Source organism: Pygoscelis adeliae, unplaced genomic scaffold (assembly GCF_000699105.1).
Source record: "Pygoscelis adeliae isolate BGI_AS28 unplaced genomic scaffold, ASM69910v1 Scaffold463, whole genome shotgun sequence".
NCBI classification, from domain to species: Eukaryota; Metazoa; Chordata; class Aves; order Sphenisciformes; family Spheniscidae; genus Pygoscelis; species Pygoscelis adeliae.
Window position 1 is genome coordinate 1,679,686 of NW_008824471.1, and position 22,777 is coordinate 1,702,462.

At 44.4% G+C, this 22,777-nt stretch overlaps 1 protein-coding gene across 1 annotated transcript in view; it reads left to right on the forward strand.

The window, feature by feature from the left end:
- Positions 1 to 22,777, forward strand: part of KIF26B (kinesin family member 26B) — a 208,413-nt gene that overhangs the window by 174,007 nt on the left and 11,629 nt on the right. Inside the window, exons 11-12 of the mRNA XM_009321268.1 lie at positions 11,998 to 12,160; positions 13,319 to 16,769. Coding sequence (XP_009319543.1) covers positions 11,998 to 12,160; positions 13,319 to 16,769 — 3,614 coding nt within the window. The remainder of the gene's footprint in view (positions 1 to 11,997; positions 12,161 to 13,318; positions 16,770 to 22,777) is intronic.

The window sequence follows — 22,777 nt, forward strand, 5'->3', positions numbered from 1 at the left end:
CAAAAGAGTTCCTTTGCTTTGCTGTCACAGGCTATTAAGAGATCTCTGAAGTGTCAGAGATATAAGGGCCTATTGAGAAGCTTGTCTAATTAATGGTATTATAGTGGGCAAAATAAGTAGAAGAATCCATTTAAAGGGGGAGTGAAACTTCAGATAACATGAAAAATGCATGTGCATCATTAATATTTTAAATTGCTGCATAGATGAAGATAAATGTATTTGATACAGCCTATCTCCAAATGGTTTAAATAGCAAATATATGTACATTAAAAGTCTTTATATATTGATTTGGCCACTTTTACTTACAATACATAGTACTTGCATGGAGACTGGGGTCCCTCAGGTTTTATTTGGAGTCCTCTGTGAATAAAGTATGATGGAGTGTGAGAGGGGTAAAAGAACCAAACATTTAGTTTTCTTGTGCCTGTGTTTGTAGCTGACAAAATTCCCACTGCCCTGCAGCAGCTGCTAGATTTGGTCCTATGCTGCCAAAAATGTTGTCATAAAACTGCCTGTGGTTCCACGGTTTGACTTCAATGCCATGTATTTGACTTCAGAAGGGACTATTTTATTCATGATGTCATGTACTCTGTCACTAAATCTGTAAAAGCCCAATTCAGACCCTGCTGAAGCTTATGGGAACCTTTCTGTAGATTTCAGTGACAGATGGGTTCGGAGCACTGTGCCATGGGTTTCAGTTCATAAAAATCTCAATTTTGGGGCTTGTTTTTGGACATCATTGAAACCAGGCACCGGTAGAGAATTTTTCATCCATGATCTTTAGTTGCCATGCAAGATCAACATCATCACTGTTGTTGCTCAGTCTGTCTCATCACATCTCTAAATCAGCCCATTGTGCGAGTAGCTCAGCCCATCTGTGGATGAAAGTTGTTGCTGTCTGATGGCCATTCATTTTTATGTGAAAGGAGTTTTTGGTCTCTCTCCAGTTCCTAACAAGCTCACCCGCCCCTATTGACTACTGGCAGTACAACTATAGAGGCCAAGGACTTACAGGCCAGAGAACGCTGTGTTCATCAGGTTCTGCAAACATTGTTGCAGGTGTCTAAGAAACTTACTTTGACCCTGAAACTGTATATTGAATAGGAAAGCAAATGGAGTCTGTGAAGGGAAACCAGCTTTCTAGTCCATTTTGCTTTTTACAGAAGATAGGTGCAATGGAGAAGCTCAGCTTTCTTACTCTTCTCAAAAGGGAAAGAATGTGTAAAGTTAGACAGCTAAGTCCATACTTAGCCACCTTATTACTTACCCAGATTTTTGGAAGGAGACGGGCATGCACATTGTCTAGGATCTGTACGTATTACCTGTACATGCCCATACAGTATTTCTAAATAACAGTCTTTTTTTTCTAATTCCTGGATGGTTTGGAGCTGAGCAACTGAGGCCAGTGTGTCCCCAGCTGATAAATGGGAGATGACACATAAAAAATTCCCCCATTTTGGAACTTGCTTCACCTGCTTGATTCCCATCCTAGATTAGCAGATCACTTGGCTGCCGCAAAGTCCATCTTCCTTGCCAATGGATAGGGATTGCTTCTTTTAGCAGCTTTTAGCGGTTTAATGCTTCTCTGTGAAGCAGACTTTGGAGCTGTATGTGAAGAGGAGCTCTAAAAGGTATTAAATTGATTACCAGAGATGGAAGCGTGACTTGAGGCTTCTGACTGTTTATTTTGCTTTAATGCTGTTAGTGTAATATTTTCACTGCTTTACTTTGTTTTCACAGCTTACAGTCAGGACCCACTTTCATATGAGTGCATATTTTTTGGTCTGTTGATCTAAATGAACAGTTCTGAGAGCATCAGCATCGAGAAAATAATATTTCTAACAATTTGTCTCTTAATGTTGACATCCAAAAGTGTATAAATACTGGCTGAAAGTTCCCCTGTGGTTGGGAATTTCTCTCATCTGTGTGCCTTCTCTGGTGTGTTCAAGAGTGGAGTTTAAGGAGTTTCAGTCTTGTGTCTGTGGGAGCACAAATAAGATTTCTCTCCATCCACCCAGCCATCAATTCTCACAGCATTTACAGAGACTTACTATCTTTGAGGCTTTTATATTATTTTCTCAGTTTCTTCAAATTGGCCAATAGGCTAGAAGCTTATTGCTGGAGGTGATGAGGCAAGCTTGCATGCAGGTGCATAGGCAGTCTGAACTCTTAAGCCTAACTTTCTTTGGGAATACGTCTAGTGAGTGGCATAGATGAATTGTATCATTTTCATAATATTAATGACAGCCAAAGTCTGCCTTCTTTTTTCTTTTTTTCCTTTCCACACAGGAGTGTGTGCACTTTCACTACCCTCTGCTATAATGCTGTGGACTGAAGGCTCTAGGAGGTCAGCATATAAAATCTTACTTATCAAAATGCGGAGTATTTTGCTGAGTGACCTTCCCAGTTGCCTGGAGATGTCATCTATTTATGCTAGTAGCGGTGCCAAGTGGAGTGGTTTCTAAAACTGAACAGCAGTCAATTTATTTTCAGGTACCACTCCATTTGGGATTGCAATTAGGATAACTAGAGCTGCTCTCCAGCACAGGAAACTGGGAAGGTCACGCTGCCAAATTGTTGGCATCTTGATGAAGGAGTGTAAACTACTGCTGGCACTACTGCAGATCAAATGAGCCTAACCAGAATGAAGTAATTATGAAATCCTCCCAAAAGATCATGAATATTCATGGATCAATTACAAACATTTGAAGTTAATTTTCGTTTGAGGAAATAACCCTGGTATTCTGCTCTCGGTACATATGAATCATAACACTCCTTGCAAGCAAAGGGCAAAGCGCTGCTGCTTGCTGCTCGGGCTCACGGGTGCCGCTGCACATGCAGCAGTGGGCTGCCTCCAGCCAAGCGGTGCGGGAGTGCTCGGTGTGGCAGCGAGCAGCCTTTCTGTCCCCCCTCCAAATTGCCGTGCTGTATTCACCAGGGAGGCAGCTGAAATGGTTACCTAGCTGCCTGGGGTGTGCGTAACACAAGAGTCGTGCCAGTCTGGTAGGCAGGCGCTTGTTTGCGCTGAAAGGAGAGTTGAGGTGGCCGCTGCCCTGCCCTCTCCGCAGGGGCTGTCACCAATGGTGGCTCTTCAGCAAGTGTGACCCCACCTGGTGACACTGGCAGCAGCTGAGCCGCAGGGAGCTGAAGCCTTCTGAAAAAGAACCCCTTTGCTTAGTCTCTTGAATGCAGAGTGGAGAGCCTCGCTTTAATCAGCCTTGCTCAAAAATAGCAGCCTGTCCCAAAGGGCCCAATCCTGCAAACTAGTGCTTGACCCTGTGAAGGCAGTGGGAGCTGGGGGCAGCAGCCCTGCAGGCAAAGACGCTGAGCAACGGGAGCGGATCCTGCTCTTCATGCTGATGGAGGGGTGTTGGAAATGCCCTCGCTGGGTGTCTCTTTGCTGTGCTCGTGCCAATATTAGCTACCAGAGGGGCTGGTGTGAAGGTGGTTTCCAGAGCGTGTCCTCAGCAGATTGTCAGGGGATGTTTCCTCATGCTTCTTTCTTGCTATGTGTTTTCCCCTATCGCTGCTCTATAGGCACAGGCGCTGGCCAGCCACTCTCCACCCCTTCCCATCCCAGCACTCCCGCTGTGCTGCCAGGGCGCAGGCAGTCCGGAGGAGAGGCAGGCAGGCTCCCAAGCTGCTCCAGTTGCTATTCAGCAGCAGATACGACTGTTGCCTTCTCATATAAAGCAACCAAATGGCTTCACAGAGATAAGCTGAGCCAAACGTGTGGTTGCCATCATGCTTCCAAGTAAAGTGAGCCAAACAAGGAGGGATATTGGGGGCGGGAAGGCTTTTTCCTTCCCTTTGTGAGTGTACCTTGGTAGAAGCTAGCACAGAGACTGTCCACATGCAGAGTCCTTAAATTATTTAAAATCTGGATCATTATTGGTTTTAACTGTGGGGATTTTTTTTCTCCTGTAAATCACAGTCTATTTACTGCGCAGGTTTTCTTAACCAGTGGCGTTGCTGGTTTTGGAGAATCTGGCTTTAACTCCAACATATAGTTGCTGAGCCTAATTAGCTCCTTGGTTTAATTGAGCTTCTGTTTTTCAGCTAGAATTTATTAGGAGCTGGCACTGTAATGAGACAGACCGCTAGGACCCTTTTCCTTTTTGATTATCTTTGAGCTTTGTTTGTGTGTTTTTAATGGTTGCTTGTGAATGATGTTTGGCTCCGTGCTGCGAGTTGGAGTACAGAGGGGAGAGGGATCATTTTGTCCATCGGTCTCCAGTAGAGCTGCCCTCCCAACCACCTCCTCCCTCCCACCCCAACACTTGGTCTTGCTGTGACTTTAAAGTACATCTGGATGTCTGAGTTCTCATTTGAGTAACACATTGACCTGTAAATAAGGGTTTATGTCTTCAGTTTGACATTGCCAAAGTGTGAAGTGCACCTGAACCAAACCACGTAAATTCACGTAGCTGGGGCAAAGACTGCGAGGAACTTTTTTCTCTCATTGGTTGAATTATTTAAACGAAGCCCATGCTGCTTTAGCTCCACTGGTGGCACAAGGCAGAAATGAGAAGATGGAGGGGCCATTTTTCCCTGTGCTAGTGTAGCAGTGTGCAGCTCAGACCTGGGCTGGCAATGTCAGAAACCATGCGCTCTTTAATATGTAGGTAAAAGTGGAGCTGGGGTGTGGTAGCGGCTGCTTTATTGTGAGATAGTTCTACTATGGATAAGCTTGAATTGGTAAGATCAGTCAGTGGGACCTCCAAAGAGTGGCGGATTTTACGTCATTTTTGGATAACATACTCCTTGACTGTTTTGTAGACTGTTTAAGTTTCATCAGCTTTGGGAGCAACTTTTAGACAAAAGCTACAGCTCTTGAATGAGACTCTTTTACGGTGAGAGTCTGTTTCAAGGAGTCGGAGTAGCTGGAGCTATTGGGACTCTGTCCTTCTGTCATTAATTTTCTTTTCTGTCTTCGGTGAAAAGGAAACAAAAGATGCTATTTTGTGCTTCTGCCACATGCTCATGTGTTGCCACAGGCACAAGGATTGTTCTGCAGTATGAAATTTGCATAGTTAGGCTCTTAAAAGACGAGAATTATAAGGGGGAACCCCCTAGACTTTATATACATTTTGTAATACTAGAATTCAAGTATAAGTCCCTCTTATCCCATACTTGGCTGCAACGACACCTTTCTTCTGCTCTTGACTGCTTCAGTGTCACATCCCTTCCAGATGCGATTGTGATTTTCACAGTACGTGAACCTGAGCACAGTATCCTCTCAGTGTAGTCCTTTCAGCTGGCTCCCCCTTCCCCTGTGCAGTGAGTACAGCTTTCTGCGTTGTTCTAGTGTACCTCATACAAGATAACTAACTGCAGTGGCAGTGGAGATTTCCACTTTGCTTAATTTTCCCTTTAAGACTATTCAGCTTCCACCTGGAACAAGTTCATTATTTCCCCAACGTCTCATTTCACCAGGTGAAGGATTCCCCAGGTTAAAGGTCCAACACATTACCCATCTTTCTTCAACTGCCTCGCTTCGTTCTGCTAACAAAGCCAGGCTTACATGGCTGAACCACCGAGGGCTTTATCACTCCACCTGGCCTCATTTTGCCTGTGCCTACACACATTGCTCCCATTTCCTCTCTCCCTCTATCAAAATTATTAACAGAAGGGAAAGACATAGCTAAGCGAACTATACTGGTTCATCATGAACTCAGCTGTTACACACCTGTAACATCCGCTATTGGGTTTGTGCCTTTTAAGCTATAAACTGTCCTCTGCAGAGATTATTTCCATGCAATAAGAGCCAAAACCAAATGGAGTATTTATGTGGTTCCCTTGTTACGCAAGCATTTATTACTATGAATAAAGCAGTGCATCAGCACAAGGGAGCACAGTTAAGACTTCATGATCAAAAATAACTGCCATAGTTACTGAGATTTTTTCTTTGACATACCTCTATAAATAATTAAATTACAAGACACCTCAGGGCATACATCATCTGATCCTGTAACAATAACACCTTGAGGGAGTTGACAACTTTCTCCTTTTGGCCAAGTGCCTAGGAAGACACTAAGGTATATGATTAATGGAGAGCACAAACACACACCCTTGCACATCCTAAAGCTTAGTTATAATACTGTATTGTATCCCTTGCAAACTGTTATTATTTCTATTCCTGATGGTGCTGCTATTGTCACTGAATAGCCAAAATCCTCATAACAGTGGGGTGAGAGGAAAGGGAAGACAAAGAAAATATTTGTTATTAAGGTGATGGGAAAAAACCCCAAACAAAGCATATAATATAATTGGTTAAATAATTCCACAGAAAAATCATTATTCCAAGACACTAGCTGGATCTTCCTCTCCAGTATTCCCTCCTTTTGTGGAACAGTCCTGTGTTTGCCTCTCCCATACAGAGAATGAGATGCTGGGCAACGAAAACTACTGCGAATTTCCTGAGCGTAATATTTATTCTTATTGCTTCATTTTCTATTCATGAATTCTATTTTGCAGCCCTAAACAAAAGCAATTACGATTTGCCTCTTTTTTGTGTAGCTCACTTCAAACACATTGCTCGCGCAGATTCTCATAAAGCTGAAGGACCTGACAGAAGGTGATCCAGGAAAGCACTGCCTGTGCTATGCCCCCTCACCCTGGCCTGCACCTCACCTGGGCGTCATGATGCAGTCAGCCATGCCAAATTATGGCGGGGTTATGGGGTTCCTCTGCAGGGTATCAGTGAGAAGGTGGGGGTACTCGAGTCGGGACAGGGGCCTTGGAGGTCAGGCAGTGACAGTGGAGGGAGGATGTTAGTGGGAGCAAGAGTTGAGGAAAGAGGAGATTAGTACTGGGAGAGTGTCTAGCAGTGATGCTGGAGACTGGCAAAGTCTGGTGTAGCTGGTTAGACCACCTAAGGATGAAATGGAGCTCTGCTGGGCTGTTTAGGTGACAAACTGGGGGTGATGATCATGGTATGGGAATGAGAACGAGTAAGAAGGTTGGATGAGGAAAGCCCAGGATAGACACTGATAGAACAGGATTGTCTGATGAGAGAAGAGCATGGCAAAAAGGATGTGAACACATGAGAGCACATCTCTCCTACAGCACAGGAAAGGACTGTGATGCTCCTGAGTCTCACTGTTTTTCTACAGGCAAGTAGAAAGTACTTCTACAGAATATACTAGCAGTATATAGCAGTATATAGCGCTAGTATATTCTACAGAATATACTTGCAAACTGTTGGTAAATTGTGAGTCATGTCCTCCTTCTCTACTGCTTGTCCGTACAAAAGGTGGCAGCCGGCTGCTGCTGCTAGCTAGTTGGCTAGTTCAGCAGCTGAGGCTTTTTAATACATAGAAAGGTTCCAGGCTTGTTGATGTCTCATTGAAGTGTAAACACAAATCCACATGAAATTACACAAAATATATATAATAAGAGCATTCAGATTGTGAAATCAATCACTACAGGGGCAGGAAATGTCAAAATTAAGGTTGTCCTGGCTAACTTTCTTTGGCCTCATGGGCTATATATTGTCTTGTCTTTGCAGGATTCCCCCCACCTCCCTCCCTCAATTATCATCTTTTTCAAGGCAGATAAAGGACCTGCTTTAGAGATGAATCAGGACTGTACAATGATGTGGTCATTGTCAATAAATTCCTTCCCTAATTTGTAGCAGAAGTTGGAAGGAATATGGAAAATGGGACCGAGGGCTATGGAAGAGAAGGGAGGTATTCTGAAGGGATCTGGTACCACCTTCAGAACTGGCTCTGCCAATGCATTCCTAAAATTTTTAGATGGGCTATTAATTGTATGTTCCTGGTTTTCTGGGTACCTAGATTGAGAACCAGCTGCCCCATTTTCTCTGCAAGAGAAGTCAAAGTTAGCTGTACTTCGAATATAAAAGACTATATAATGCTCAGTACTCTGAAAGATCAGTGCTTCACACCAAACACCTATACTTAGTGAAGTCTTCAATGCTGTAGGTATTATCAGAGGATTATATACCTCACCTCAGAGACATTCATCAGATACTGCACTGATAAGCTCCACAGGAAAAAAAAAAAACAACAAACAAACCTTTGAAGAAATCAGTCATTCTGGATTCAGAGTTGAGTTTGTATAGTCCTAACAGTAGATAAGGCACAAGTCCGCACATTAAAAGGCAAGGATTAAATGAAAGACTGAATAACTTCTTGTTCAGTGAGCACTGTTTATCCTGCGCAGTGATTGAGGCAGGGGTCTAGTGGAAAAATAGTATCCAGTCATGAAATTAAACACTTTGACTTAATGCACATAGGCAAGTGGGATTTATGCAATGTCCGAGGAAACATATCATGACCTTGAGTACTTAATTCTTCAATGTAAGATTCTGTATTGTTTGAATCTGAGTATAATTAATCATTCATGAGGAAGGAAAATATAGATATGTGTAAGAGGAGCATGAAGATGGACATTTTTCCTTCTTACTGAGCAAGTGAACGGACTAATTTACACTGATCCCAGTTTGCATGGTGGAAGTCTCAGAAGAGAAGAAATAGAGAACGCAGTGCTCACTGCAGCACTGCCACATCTCTCTTTTGGGGAGGTTTAATACCTGCTAGGGTTCCTTATGGTCGCTATTGAGAGATTCAGAAAAGAGCACTATAAGTGCTCCACTAGCTGCTGTAACGTGAGAGGGTGGAAATATGGAGGAGGTAAGGGAGCACTGTGGAGAAGAGAGGGCTCCTCTCCACTGGAGGGCTGCTACTCTATGGAATGAACTGGAGCTTTCTGCCTGGCAAGCTGCACAGTTCTTCCTTTCTGGATCCCCTGTACCGTACCTGCTGACATACTTCCTAGAGACATCTGAGTTTAGTTTCCTGCCCCCAGGACTCCTGCCTCTGGACTTTTCCGGAGATAGAACTTTGCATACTTTATTTTGGGGTTTTACCTGTGTGGGATGTATGAACAGTATTTAGCAGTATTTTGCTGTAGCCACGATGATCTAAGGAGTTAGGCAAGAAAAGGTTTACAAGTAAGGGTAATGTATTTTGTTAGACCAAGTGATGCAGTTAGAAAAATGAGGTAACTTTTAAGTACTGAAAAGGCTGCAGAATTGACTTGCTGATATACAGGCTTTGGAGTCTGAAGTGTGGTATCCTGACCCCACCTTCATTGTTCTCTGTGTATTATATCCCCATATTCATGATGGGTTATGGTAAATTTCCTAAACTACAAAAACAGTAGTGGATGGGATAGAAACACATCTAAAATTAAGACAGATATATAAAATGGGGTCATTGTGCTGCTCTGGCATATCATTTTATTGCTTTTGGAGCAGAATAGAAATGGACCATTAGCATTCCTGAAGATCTCCCATTTGCTATAAAGACATGGGTGCATTTCACTATGCTGCTATGAGAAATCTGGGACCTTCTGCAAGCCAGCCTTTGCTCAATACAATGAGCAACATGCACCCAGGAGCAGCAGCCCTTCTGTGAGCTTCTTCAAAATTTCCTGTGCCTTAGTTTAGTTTGCACAGCCAGAAGATCAACAAAGGTCTTCCTTCTCAAAGCTCTTCCAGTGCAGATGTGCAGACCTTCTCTCTGTAAAACTTCTGCTTTCACAGGAAGTTTTGGTTTTGCAAATACCAGCTCATGAATCACCTAATGAAACAGTTCAGAGCCTTTCTTTTTTTCAGGCAGAAATGCCATGTCAGCGTTCAGAAGAACAAAGCCTCTACTTTGTGTCTCACACTGTCTGTCAAGCAAATTTCAGTGAGACATCCAAAATATTTTACCAATATTTTACTTGATGAGGATAGGTTGAGTTAAAAATTAAGCCATACATTTTGGTGTTATTATTTTCTCTTTGATTTTCTTTCTTTACTTTAGAAGTTAGTAGGTGCTATTGTGAGAGATCAGTGAACCTTGAACAGGTGAACTTGTCTTATGATAATGTCCAGAATCGACAAAAATCTGTGTTTAGCAAATTTCTTCCTATTATTTTATTTCTCAGTGTAGAATAATGACATAAGGCTAGTTATTTTGTCTGGGTGCAAAGTGAAGTTGATAGTCAAGATGCAGACTGTGCTGAATGAGCAAACTCTGAAATTAGAAATCAGTGTTGGCTGGGCTCTTTTGCTGCTGGGTTTCAGGCTTTAATCCTAAACAAATCTGCCCTTTAGTTCCTATCTGATATATGTCAGAGGATCATTTGAATTATAGAATAAGTATTTCCTCTGTATCATCATTCTTCTTGCAAGTGTGTGTTTCACTAGAAGGCAGATGGCACAGATATTATTTTATATTCATAATGTATATACCTCTAGGAGAGCCACGCCGCAGTGTGCTGATGCTGGCTGCATGGGTTATGTATTCTCAGGAGACTGACATGTTCAGAATGTATTCTTTTGCCCTTTCCCCTGTCGTCTCATGTTTTGCTATGATCGAAGCACTAGCAAATGAAAGGCTTGTTATTGATTTCTGTGCAGATGTTAATAATTTCCAAGTGGCAGTAACTGATGTACAAAATTTGACATCTTAATTATTCCTTGATGGAAAGGAGGGCCACTAACCTGAAATACAGCAGCCTATTAACTCTGGATCTGTGGATTCAAAGCAGCCTTAGGTCACAAGTGAAATGAGTGAGGCTGTCTCAGTATAGTCTTTATGGATGTTTGTTTGCTTCTCAAAGACACCAGACTGTCTTCAATGTGTCTGGAGCAGATGGAAGCAGAAATCCTGAAACAAAAAATGTTTTACTTCCAGTATTGCTAGTCTAGCTGAAATCGCAAGTACTGGAGATCTCAGGAGAAGCACAATTTATGAGCTCCCTGGAGTTATTGCTAGATGCATCAAAATGTGCATCCCAAATGCTGTCGTTTACTCAATCAGAAAGAGAGGTTCGAAAATTTGGTGTTTGTCTGTCAGTCCCATCCAGTAGGCATAGCTTCAGTTCCCAGCAGTTGTAGCTTTATGCAGAACTCCCGTGAGCTGGAAATGTTAAGTGGATGACCAAGGGCACACATGCACCATAGGTCATTAGCAGATATGGAACAGAGCCCCAAAAATCTGATCCCAGGCACTGAAGGTATTGCTATCATTACAACAGTGAAAGCAATTCCTTTAGCAATAGGTAAATATCAGGCTGTTGCTATCTTTGCTTTCAGCCATATGTAACTATCATCTACAACCTTTAGTGTAGGAGAGGCTCTCTTCAAGAGGATGCCATTTCCCAACTAACCATCCAGTTGACCTGTACACCTTGTAGCTAAAGCTCTCTTTAAAAATTATATCATGCATTTCTGACTACAGGAGTAGATGACCACCACAGAAGCATTATATATGCATCATTATGCTGTTAAAATTCATATTCTTAGTCCAGTCACAGACAGCCCCACAATAAGGCATCAGCATTTCAAAAGCTATCCTATGTTGAACAATAGAGTAAATGGCAAGAACAGAAAATTTGATTTCTGCTTCAGTGGAAGAAAAGATCTAATATGAAAGAACAATTGTGCGAAGTCTTAAGGCTTGATTGTTTTGTATATCACCAGCATAATCCAAAATTAATTCAGTTATTTAACTATTATTATTATTATTATTGTTACCCAGTGCCCTAGAAGGCAAGAAAAAATTTGGGTCCTCTAATCTAATCCACTACCCTCTTGCTCTCCAGAGCTGGGCCAGAGTTTGCTTGCACACTGTGCACTGGAAAAGGGCAGCAGTTCGATGTTTGCTGCAGCAGCTCCTTAACAGTTAGTCTCTGACGCTGGTCTGCATCTCTGTATTGGCAGTGGTAACAGTGCAGAAGGACTGAGGCCAGAAGAAGACAGAAGGGGGGAATTGGGAAGAGGAAAGAAGTTTGAATTGTAGTCCAGGGTCATTCAGCATGCTCAGCTGCAAACACAACATAGTGCAAACCTGAGGAAGGAAACTAATTAGGATTCCATTAAAAAGAGGAGAAAAAATCTTGCTGAGACCCAAGTCACATCACGATGGTCAAAGTGAAACCTTGCTTGCTAATGTAGCCTTAATTCATTTTATTTTGCAGAGACAGCAAGCTCACCATGTTGCTTCGGGAGTCCTTGGGGAATATGAACTGCCGCACCACAATGATAGCTCACATTTCAGCCGCTGCGGGGAACTATGCTGAGACGCTGTCCACCATCCAGATTGCATCAAGGGTCCTCAGGATGAAGAAAAAGAAAACTAAGGTAAGACAATGTATAACTCCCTTCTTGTAATGGTGGAGGAGGGAGGAAGAAGGTCCCTAAAGGATCCTTGATGGGGTAGAGCAGCATGTAACAAAATCAGTAATCAATTCCAAAGTGCGTGGGTTGTATGTACCCTGTCCTATGCAAGTGGCTTACAGCACATAGCAGAGACTAGGGGGGTTAAACGCTTCAGCTTCAGATATAGAGGAGTGAGTTCAGACATACCTGCTATAGCAGGTTTGTAAGCTGGCCTCATTTAATGATATAGCTGTCAGAGAGCATTTATTTTCAGTTATGCTCTTAGTGCTAATGAAATAATCAGGAATGAAACTGCTGTAGAGTTAAAGGAAATTGTGATTAATGAGGAATTAGATCCTCTATGCTTCTCAGAGAGAGCAGGAGCAAAATAAATGCAAAGCAGTGTGTCCATTGCCAGCATTCATGCCTTTTATTCCCATTGCTTCTAAATACGGGTGATAGATTTTCCAAGAAGTAGAGTGAGGATGGGCTGTATCCACTTTCATGTTTTAGAGTCCTGGTTCCTTCTCTACAGCTTATGGTGTGAATTGGGCACGACGAGTGAATTTTATGCGTTTCATTTAAATTGACAGCCTATGGATTGACAAAACCTTTTTTGTCAATGGATTGAAGAGAGGCAAGTGAAGGGATTCAGTCCAGACACCATCACAGCAGTGTGTCTCCAGAGACCTCTGAGTGCACGTTATACAATTCCACACACTGGTAGTATGACCAAACGGGGATTGTCTTTATTTTCTGTGCCTTATTTGTGTAATGAGTTTTCTTGTTCCTATTTACATACACACACACGCACAAAATCAGCAAAGCCTTTGCCAAATATCTGATTTCTTTGGCCAGGCTCAATTAAGGGAGGGATCCTAATCCATTTATTCAGTACTTTTTTTTTGAAGTCTCATGATTTTGAGTGGGACACTGAGTTGGGGCATTGGGTTCTCCATTGAACACTGTTGTGTGTTTGCTGTAGGACTGTGGATAAGAAGCTTCAGAGCTCTGTGCCTTAGTTTAGAGATATCCCAGTTTAGATGTGACTGTGACCTTTTTGTGTATGCGCTTTGTGCAAGGAGATGTTTGCAATGCCGAAATGTCGTGGTCTCTCTCTCTCTCTCTCTCATATTACAGTACACATCAAGTTCTTCTGGAGGAGAGAGTTCTTGTGAGGAGGGCAGGATGCGGAGGCCAACCCAGCTGAGGCCTTTCCAGTCTAGAAACACTGTTGACCCAGACTTCCCTATTTTGCATTTATCAAGTGATCCTGATTATTCGTCCAGCAGTGAGCAGTCGTGTGACACGGTGATTTATGTTGGCCCCAATGGCACTGCCCTTTCTGATAAGGAACTGACAGATAATGAGGGTCCCCCTGACTTTGTTCCCATAGTTCCTGCTCTGCAAAAGACCAAAAATGAGGGCAGGTTGGAGGAAGTTAGTGAATCAGGGCCCAGCACATCTGAAAGAGACTGCCTGAAGTGCAACACCTTTGCAGAGCTCCAGGAGAGGCTGGATTGCATAGATGGCAGTGAAGAGACTGACAAATTTCCCTTTGAAGAGATGCCTGCTCAATTTAGTTCAGACCAGATGTCTAAGTGCTCTGTCTCAAGTCAGCTGGCAGAGCTTAGCCACTTACCAGACTCGGATAAGGAAGATACGGTGCCAGAATGTCAGCATCCTGATAGAGAAGCCAAGGAAAATATAAATGCAACACCCAGCAAAACTAAGATAAATCACTCCCCTGTTCCTTCTGGAGCTCTTACTAATGTTTCAACTCCTTCTTCTCCAAGGAGTGTAACAGGCAGCTCTAGTAAAGAGCTTAGCTCTTGCCAGTTAGCACACAGTGCCAGCTTGCAGAGCAGCAGAGAAGGTCTCAACACCTGTGGATTTGTGGAAGGCAAACCTCGGCCAATGGGTTCGCCCCGGCTTGGCATTGCGAGCCTCTCGAAGACTTCTGAGTACAAGCCACCAACTTCTCCTTCCCAGAGGTGCAAGGTCTATACACAGAAAGGAGTCCTGCCCAGCTCCACTCCCCCACCAGCTCCCCTGAGTAAGGATACTGGGGTGACATCTAGTGAATCTTTATTGCAGCCTGAAATCCGGACCCCACCTGTAGGCATGAGCCCTCAGATCATGAAGAAGTCGGTGTCCTCCAGCAATGGGGATTTTGAAGAGACCGTTCTCGATGAAGATCGGCAACGAAGCATTTCTCCAGAATCCAAGAAGGAGATTCTGAGCACCACCATGGTGACTGTGCAGCAGCCATTAGAGCTGAATGGAGAGGACGAGCTGGTGTTCACCCTTGTAGAAGAGCTAACCATTAGTGGGGTCCTTGACAATGGGCGCCCAACCAGTATCATCAGTTTTAACAGCGACTGCTCTGTGCAGGCTTTGGCCTCTGGGTCTAGGCCAGTCAGTATTATCAGCAGCATATCTGAAGATCTTGAATGTTACTCCAGTGCAGCTCCCGTGTCTGAAGTCAGCATCACACAGTTCCTTCCACTTCCAAAGCTGGGCCTGGATGACAAATCCCAGGACGATGGCAGCAGGCGCTCATCCATCAGCTCATGGTTGAGTGAAATGAGCACAGGGAGTGATGGTGAACAGTCGTGCCACAGCTTCATAGCCCAGGCATGCTATGGGCATGGGGAAGCAATGGCAGAACCCCCTGTCTCCGAGTTCGCGAGCACCATACAAAGTGCCAGCATGATTTGCGTAAGTGACAAACAGAAGCCAGTGACTGACAACATGCTTATACTGTCGGAAATAGGGGAGGAAGCTTTCGGCAAAGTGCCACCAATCAAAGGCTGTAAAATATCAGCTCTAGGGAAAACTACTGTCACAATCAAGAATACCGCAAGCCTCAGCAGCTGTGAAGGCTACATCCCAATGAAGACAAACATTACCGTGTATCCATGTATTGCCGTTAATCCCTTCAAAGTACAAGACACTGATGACGCTGTACCAGCAGTAACTGCAGACCCAAAGGTTGCTCATCCCCATGACGGGAAAGAATCCAGTGCTAAGAAGGATATCAAATTTGAAGACCCTTGGCTGAAGAGAGAAGAAGATGTAAAAAAGGACAGCTCTGGGAGCAGTGATGGGCCAAGGCCTGACACGGCTGCAGTTTCAGCCAAGCCTGAGCACAGCACAAAGCAGTCCTCAGTGGACAGGTTTAGCAGCAGCAGTGGAGATGCCTCTATCTCCCCAGGATCTGACAGTCTAAAGAGGATCGTGGATGGGTGTGAGGTGGCAGCATCCGGCTCTGCAACCCAAAGCCCTGTTCATTCCAGTGACGGCTTGAAGAATGGCAGCCTCCCTCGAGGGCTCTTGAAGGCAAGCAAGCCGGAGGAGCCTGACAGTCACCTCTATCCTACTGCCACTGACGCCAGTGGAGTTGGCTCTCCTGCCTTCTCCCAGTTTTCTAAGGCTAGCCTTGACAAGAAAATGGCCTCTCCCAAACACTGTGTCCTCACTCGTCCCAAAGGGACACCTCCTCTGCCACCAGTGAGAAAGTCAAGCTTGGATCAGAAGAACAGAGCCAGCCCCCAGCACAGTGCAGCCAGCAGCACCACGAGCAGTCCCTCCAGCCAGCCCGGGTCCTTCCTGGCCAGCTTCCCCGAGGAGCTGAATGCCAAACAGAAGGGCCCTGGCATTGACAGCAGCAGCAACAACAGCAGCAGCAGCAACAACAGCAGCAGCAAGCTCTTCAGTGCCAAACTGGAGCAGCTCGCCAGCAGGACCAACTCCCTTGGGAGGTCCACAGGAAGCCACTATGAGTGTTTGTCACTGGAAAGAGCAGAAAGCCTGTCCTCTGTGAGCTCCAAAATGAGCCCTGGCAAAGACACCACCATGCCTAGGGCTGGAAGGAGCCTCAGCCGCAGTGTCATGTCCTCACCCACCAACTCGGGCCTCTCCCAGTCCGCAGGTGCCTCCCCAAAAGCCAGCCAGTCAAAGATCTCTGCAGTCAGCAAGCTCCTGCTGGCAAGTCCCAAGGCCCGCAGCCTGTCTGCCTCTGCCACCAAAACTCTCAGCTTCTCGACCAAGTCTCTGCCTCAGTCCGTAGGGCAGAGCTCCAGTCTGCCTCCCAGTGGGAAGAACATGTCCTGGTCAACGCAGTCCCTCAGCAGAAACCGGGGCTCCAGCCTTGCTTCCAAATTGCCCCTTCGGGCTGTCAACGGGCGGATTTCAGAGCTGCTCCAAGGGAGCACCAGTGCCAGAGTCCTACAGCCGCGGGGAAGCTCAGAGGCAGATGAGCACGGGGGCCCTCTTGGAGATGAGAAGCCAGCTGTTCACATGCTGCCTTCACCTTACAGCAAGATCACCCCTCCTCGGAAACCTCACCGCTGCAGCAGTGGGCACGGGAGTGACAACAGCAGTGTCCTGAGCGGGGAGCTGCCCCCCGCCATGGGGAAAACAGCCCTCTTCTACCACAGCGGGGGGAGCAGCGGCTACGAGAGCATGATGAGGGACAGTGAGGCGACAGGGAGTGCCTCTTCAGCACAAGACTCCATGAGCGAGAACAGCAGCTCTGCCGGCAGCAGGTGCCGAAGTCTCAAAAATCCAAAGAAACGATCAAATGCAGGTAAGCTTGCAGTGGTGTGAAAGAGGGATGCAGACCAAAGCAGGTAACTAGTACATGGTGGGGAGGCTAGCCCTAAAGGTGAGCTAATTCAGTACCAGCTATATCTCTCAGCAGAAAAGCAAGGCCAGGGTAAGTGTCCTAGGTTCCAGTTTCTTCGTTTTGCAACATGCACAAATCCTGTGTGGTTGCACTGCCTTTGCAGTGGAGTCCCCCCCTCACCCATTTCACTTAGGTTTACCTCATATGAACAGAAGAACATTTATCCCTAAAACCGGTTAGTATTGCCAATGGCAGCCACATTCAAGTATTTATTTATATAAATATTCTGACTTGATTCCAGAAAGATGCCTTTGTGAGGTGGTGAAATGTAACTGTTATTCTTAAGCACTTTGGGCACAGACTCCCCTCTTGGTATGCACGTGTTTCACCAGCACAAGACCAGAGTCTTGCTGAATAGCAGTATCTCTGTGAGCCCTCTTTTCCTCCTTGTGTGCTCTGGATGCCCAAAGGTACAAGATGCCCCACAGCTGAAACCATCACTGAGTTCCTTCTTCCTACCTAGAAGATAGAACAAAGTTGTGCCCATGCCCCTTGAAAGATGTTATCCTGCCTCTGAGACTCTTGTTTTTTAACTTTTGAGTTATGAGTCCTTCTTTTCCGAGTAATTTATTGATAACAAATAATAAATTCTATTATTAATAATATATGGGAACTACTGCACTGAAGCACTTGCAAATTTGAAACCTTTTTAGTGATCATAGAAAGGATCAGAAAGACTTCATCTTTGTTCAGATATAATCCCCAGTAGCTTTCACACTACATCGGGACTTTTTAATTAGAAGGCAAGTGCCTCCTGGGTCATACCAAGAGTCTGTGCAGTTGCAACTGGTACATCTTCCCACCAGAATGAGTTTCAGAAAATCACAGAGCAGGGATGAGGAGCATCCATCAGCTGGTCACCTCACCTTTTTCCTGGGTGCTGTTTTCCCAACCTGAAATGCGAGTCCTGCCTAACCTACTTTTGAAAAAAATGCACATTGGCATTGGAACTGATGAGCACAGGTATGTGAAATATCAGTGGCTACTTATCTTACAGTAGCGCTGGCTGTCCAGAATGTGTTATTCTCATAGATTTCCTAATTCACCAGCCATTTCCACTTGCTGGGATACTCACCTCTGGGATTCATTTGCAGTGAACTAAGTAATGCATAACTCTCCCTTTCTTTATGCTCTTAACTGTGGTAGCAGGAAGAACAGGTGCAGAACAGATGTGAATACAGTAGATAACCCTATTAAAACCATATCCATAAGTGCATGGCTGATTGTACCTGTTCAGAGGATGCATCTGAAAGTGATCACTCTACACAGTGCAAGCACAGACCAAGTGATGAAATAATCTTTCTGAAGTTAACTTTGCATCCTATGAGAAAACCTCTTTCCTATCCCTTCAGTTTACATGGCAGTAAATTGATTTTCATCTTTCTGAGGAGCTGTTCCTTTAATAACTCCTTTCAAATATAAACTTTTTAATGGTAACTTGCAAGAAAAAAAAGGATGATTTGTATGTTGTGGAAAAGGAAACAAAGCTGTCCGCAGAGACTGTGTTTCTGGGTGTATGCTGTCAACTGGCTTGTATCTTGTGGAGAAGCTGCCCATATGATATGGACTTTTTCCACAGGACATTTAGATGAAAAAAATTATCAAGTTCTGTGAAAACAGGCAGCTATGCAGATGAGGGAACAGAGAGAAAATTACAATGTAGATTTATCCTTATTAGACACTACAGAACATGCCCCCCCTTCCGTGGGGGAGATACTTCAAAAAAATACTCTGAGAAGAGCTTCAGTCAAAGCCTGCGGATTCTTTAGACTCCAGAGTTCATCCTAAACCTAAATCAGTAGGAGACCAAGATCTGTTTGCTCTGATGCTCATAAAACTTGTTTAATTTCACTTTTCTCTGCTTAGATAGCACATTGGAGGCTGGACAAGGCTGGAGATATGAGTGAGGAAAACATTGTCTTCGTGTTGTCATTACAGAAGAGCTTCAGATCTGTGTGTTGTACTTTATATCAGGGTTCTATTTTGGCTTAGAACTTTGGCTTTAGATAACCCCTGTGTAGGACTGAACACTGTGTCAGTGCCTGTGAAAAGGGAGTTAAGAGGAGAGGACTGTTTGAGACTCGGGTTTCGGGTTGCTCTGGTAGCAGTCTCAAAGACACACCTGGAGAGAAGAGGCTTTTCCATGGTCTAGCCAGCCTTGGCCTACCTGGCAGAGCGGTGGCACTGGTTTGTCATGCTGTGTAGATACGCAAAGGCGGTGAGTGAGCAGGAACCTTTCTTTAACGGGAAACATGGAGAATCTAGGCTTTGCTGCTTTTTTACTGCTGTGTAACATCTGACCTGTGTTTTTCACCAAATACAACTTTTTCGCTGGCTGACAGATTAATCTCTTTATTCTAATTTCTTGTGTGGTTTAGTTCTTCTCTCCCTGGTCAGCAACATTGCAGATATCTACCCATTGCTGGACCTGAATCTCTGGGGTGGGGGGTTTTCAGTGGAGGGCCTGCGTCCCTGGAAGTTGCCTGCCCCGGTGGGCTCAGCATAGTCTGGCACGTTGACCCCCCTTAAAGTACTTTGCGAAACTTCTCTCTTAATTCAGCCTGTCACCTGACATGGAAAGATTCTAAGTGTGTTATTTCTGATACTTTTGAGAGTGATTCCCTATATCTGCAAGTAATTCCTGTATTGTTTTGAATGAGTTGTGCTTATTTGTGTATAAGTACAACCAGGGGTTTTATGCAAATTAAAAAAAATAAATCTTTACTACCTTCCATATCTCTAGCAGCAAACCACTGCCCAGAAATTAATAAGGCTTCACTTTCTTATAACCCAGCTCCTGTTTGCATTTGGTCCTGCAGCAGTGAAATCATAATTCTGTTTTGATGTGTTTGATAATAGTATAATTTTTCACATGTCAGCAGATTTATGATGGCATAAAACCAGGATTATGACTTCAATGCAGGAGAACATGAAGGAGGAGCTGAGATATAAGGGAGAATAGAGCTGTTCACATATATATTTTTATTGTGTAATAAACAAAAAGAATGCAAAGGTTTGCAATCTTTCATCCTCTGTAATATCTCCTTTCTGTAGGTCTGTTCTAGTGTGCATGTTCTCTCTTAAGGAACACTTTTAATGAAAAAGATAGCAGACAAAGGTTCTGAGCTCTTAAAAGACAGATATTATTTTAATACATAGTGTCAAGAGCATTGGACCTTTCCTGATTTGCGGTCACAGATCCACTGTGCTGTAATGGATATGGCACTATAGATATGCTCATTTCAGGTCAGGCAACCGTGTCCACTTTATTTATGATTATTATTAACAGAAATGCTAGCTGTCAGACACGATCAACATGAATCAGCCCAAGGTCCCTGTAAGAGGAGCTATAAAGAGTCTTTAAGAGAATCACCAGCAGCACTGTCAGATCTCACAATTACTTTTGAAGTTCTGACACATTGGAGAGACGTCATTTTTTTCTTGAGATTAAGATCTTGTCTTTCAATGCTCTTAAGTGCATTATTTGTATGTGTAGGTGCTTCTGCCCTGAATGTCATACATGAAGCATCAGCCCTACATTGACAGCTTTTGAAAGATAAAGCTAGTTCATATCCTTCAGTGTTAGCCTTAGGTTACATTTTGGGCTCTGCCTGGGTACCTGTACGTTTCACAGACAGCCCAATATTGTGTGTACAAAATTTAAAAGAAAATAAAGAAAAATATTTGCCCCTTGCATTCTGGTACCTATTGAAAAATCATGTGTTTACATCATGAAGCACATAAGCCTTTCCCCTGAAGCTAACCTATCCATTTAATAAACATTCCCATCTTTCTAGCATTTAACACTGGTCCTATAACATCATGTCAGCATATATTGCCCCAAAGTGACTGCTTATGGCAGAAACAGAGCTATTTAACCCTGATCTACAGCTGTACATTTCAAAGCTTTGTACCCCCCACTCTTTAATCCACCCTGTGGTGTAAGTATTAGTCCAGACCCCATTTTACTGATGGAGAAATGAAGGCAGAGAACTTTACTGACTTGCCCAATGCCTACAACTAAGTGAGAGCCAGATCCAGGGTTAAATTGCAGGCACCCTTGACTCCTAACCTCAATTGACTTGGCTGCACATCCTCCCCTGCCCTTGCTGAGCAGTAAGAGAGGAGGGTTTCATTTGTTATTTTCTTTTTGTGGCAGGCCCTTCCTCCCTCTCCACCCGCAAGCATCCATGCAACTGTGTTTTCTCTGATTTCTTTGCTCACTCCATGGGCCTTTCCCCTGTAAGAAACAATTGGCAACTCAGCCATATTTCTGACTCTGGCTCTAGTCTCCTCTCTCTTGGGTAGGCAGTGCTGTCCTGAACAGGGCAGTGAAGTGTTAGGGCATAGTTTGTACGTTATAGATTATTTTTTAATTCCTCAGAAATTTCAAGTGCAATGGCCCAGTGCTGCTCCATGGAAAGGCAACGATAAGGGTGCTTTTATAATACGTACTCCTGTACATGATCAGGAAATGCATTCCGCCTGAACTCCATTTTACCAAAGCCATATTTGTATCCTGGGAACACAACAGGTATGAGAGGGAGGCAGGCAGAGCGGCAAATTAGGACTTGCAAGATCTATGTTTTATTCTCTGGTGTGCTGCTGTTTCGCTGTATCACCTTGGGCAACTCATGTAATTTCTGTGTGCCCTGGTTACCAGCTCATAAAACGAGATAATGGTGGTGTGGAAAAAGTAACAGCAGGGTCCTTAGATCAGAAGTGTTACCTACCTGCTTTCTGCTCTTCTGCTTTGGTTGTTAGCATATTTTCCCCAGTTTAGTTTGGGTGTACATGGGAATTACTCTAAAATAATTCTCAATGCAAAACGTGACTGGATGATTTCAGAGATCCAGCTTTGGTGCTAGCTCCAGGTCCTGCCCGCTGTGAGCTAACAGCAAAGCAAGAGCCTAGGCTCTATTGAGGTTTACCTGGTTACAGCCAGGCCCTGTTTGCGTTCCCATGTAATGTGCATGAATGCCTTTTTTCTGCCTTTTACCCTCCATTTCCTACAGATGTTATTTACCTGTTCCCACCCCTTACAATGTTTCAGAGCTGCCAGAGGGGTAAGGAGACCTTCTCCAGGGACAGCAGAGGGGGGGAGACTCTGAGAAGAGGCTTTCCATGGAGACCACAGAGACCTCCCTGAGGCTGTTTTCTTTCCTGTTCCCTGTGGGAATAGGGTTGGGTGCCTAAGAGAGCCCCCATCCCATATGCCATCCAGTTAGACCTAAGGGCTACAGTCTATCACTGCTTGCAGTGCTCTGCCAAGATGGGACGGACCTCTGCCAAAGGGTGTCTCCTTTGATTTCTCTAGTTGAGGTTTTTTGGAGCTGAGGCTGAGTCTGGAGCTTTACTGGTGCTGGGGCTGGTGCCAGCAGGGTGAAACACTCAGGGCAGCACTCTGTGGCCCAAGCAGGCTTGGGGGAGCAGCAGGTGTGCAGCTGCCAGCGTAACGCACTGGTGGGGACAGCTGCCTGCCAGCTGGCGTGCATGGACCCGCTCACAGGGGCAAAGACCCAGGACTCGGGCATGGGAGGAAGATGTGACCCCGGTGGGAAGGAAGATGACTGTTGAAGAGGTGAGGCTTAGGGGAGAAAGTCCTTACATGTAAAGTGCTTTCAAGTTGGTTCAGCCTTCCTGAACGTTGGGTATCAGTGAGCATCAGAAAACAAAAATCTAAAATTGATAGTAAGGCCAAATCTGGACCAGACTGGGGGAAAATCAAGGTTTCCAAATGCTGACTTCCTGAAGTTTAGACCTGTGCCCTGAGTTGCAGTTTTATATCTCAGCATTTGCAGGACCCTGCTTTTGTCAGTCCAGGATAGGATTGGCATGCGTAGGGGTGTGTATGTTTGTGCACATGCTTTAATCTTCTTTGCATGGGGATCCTGTCTGACTATAGATAA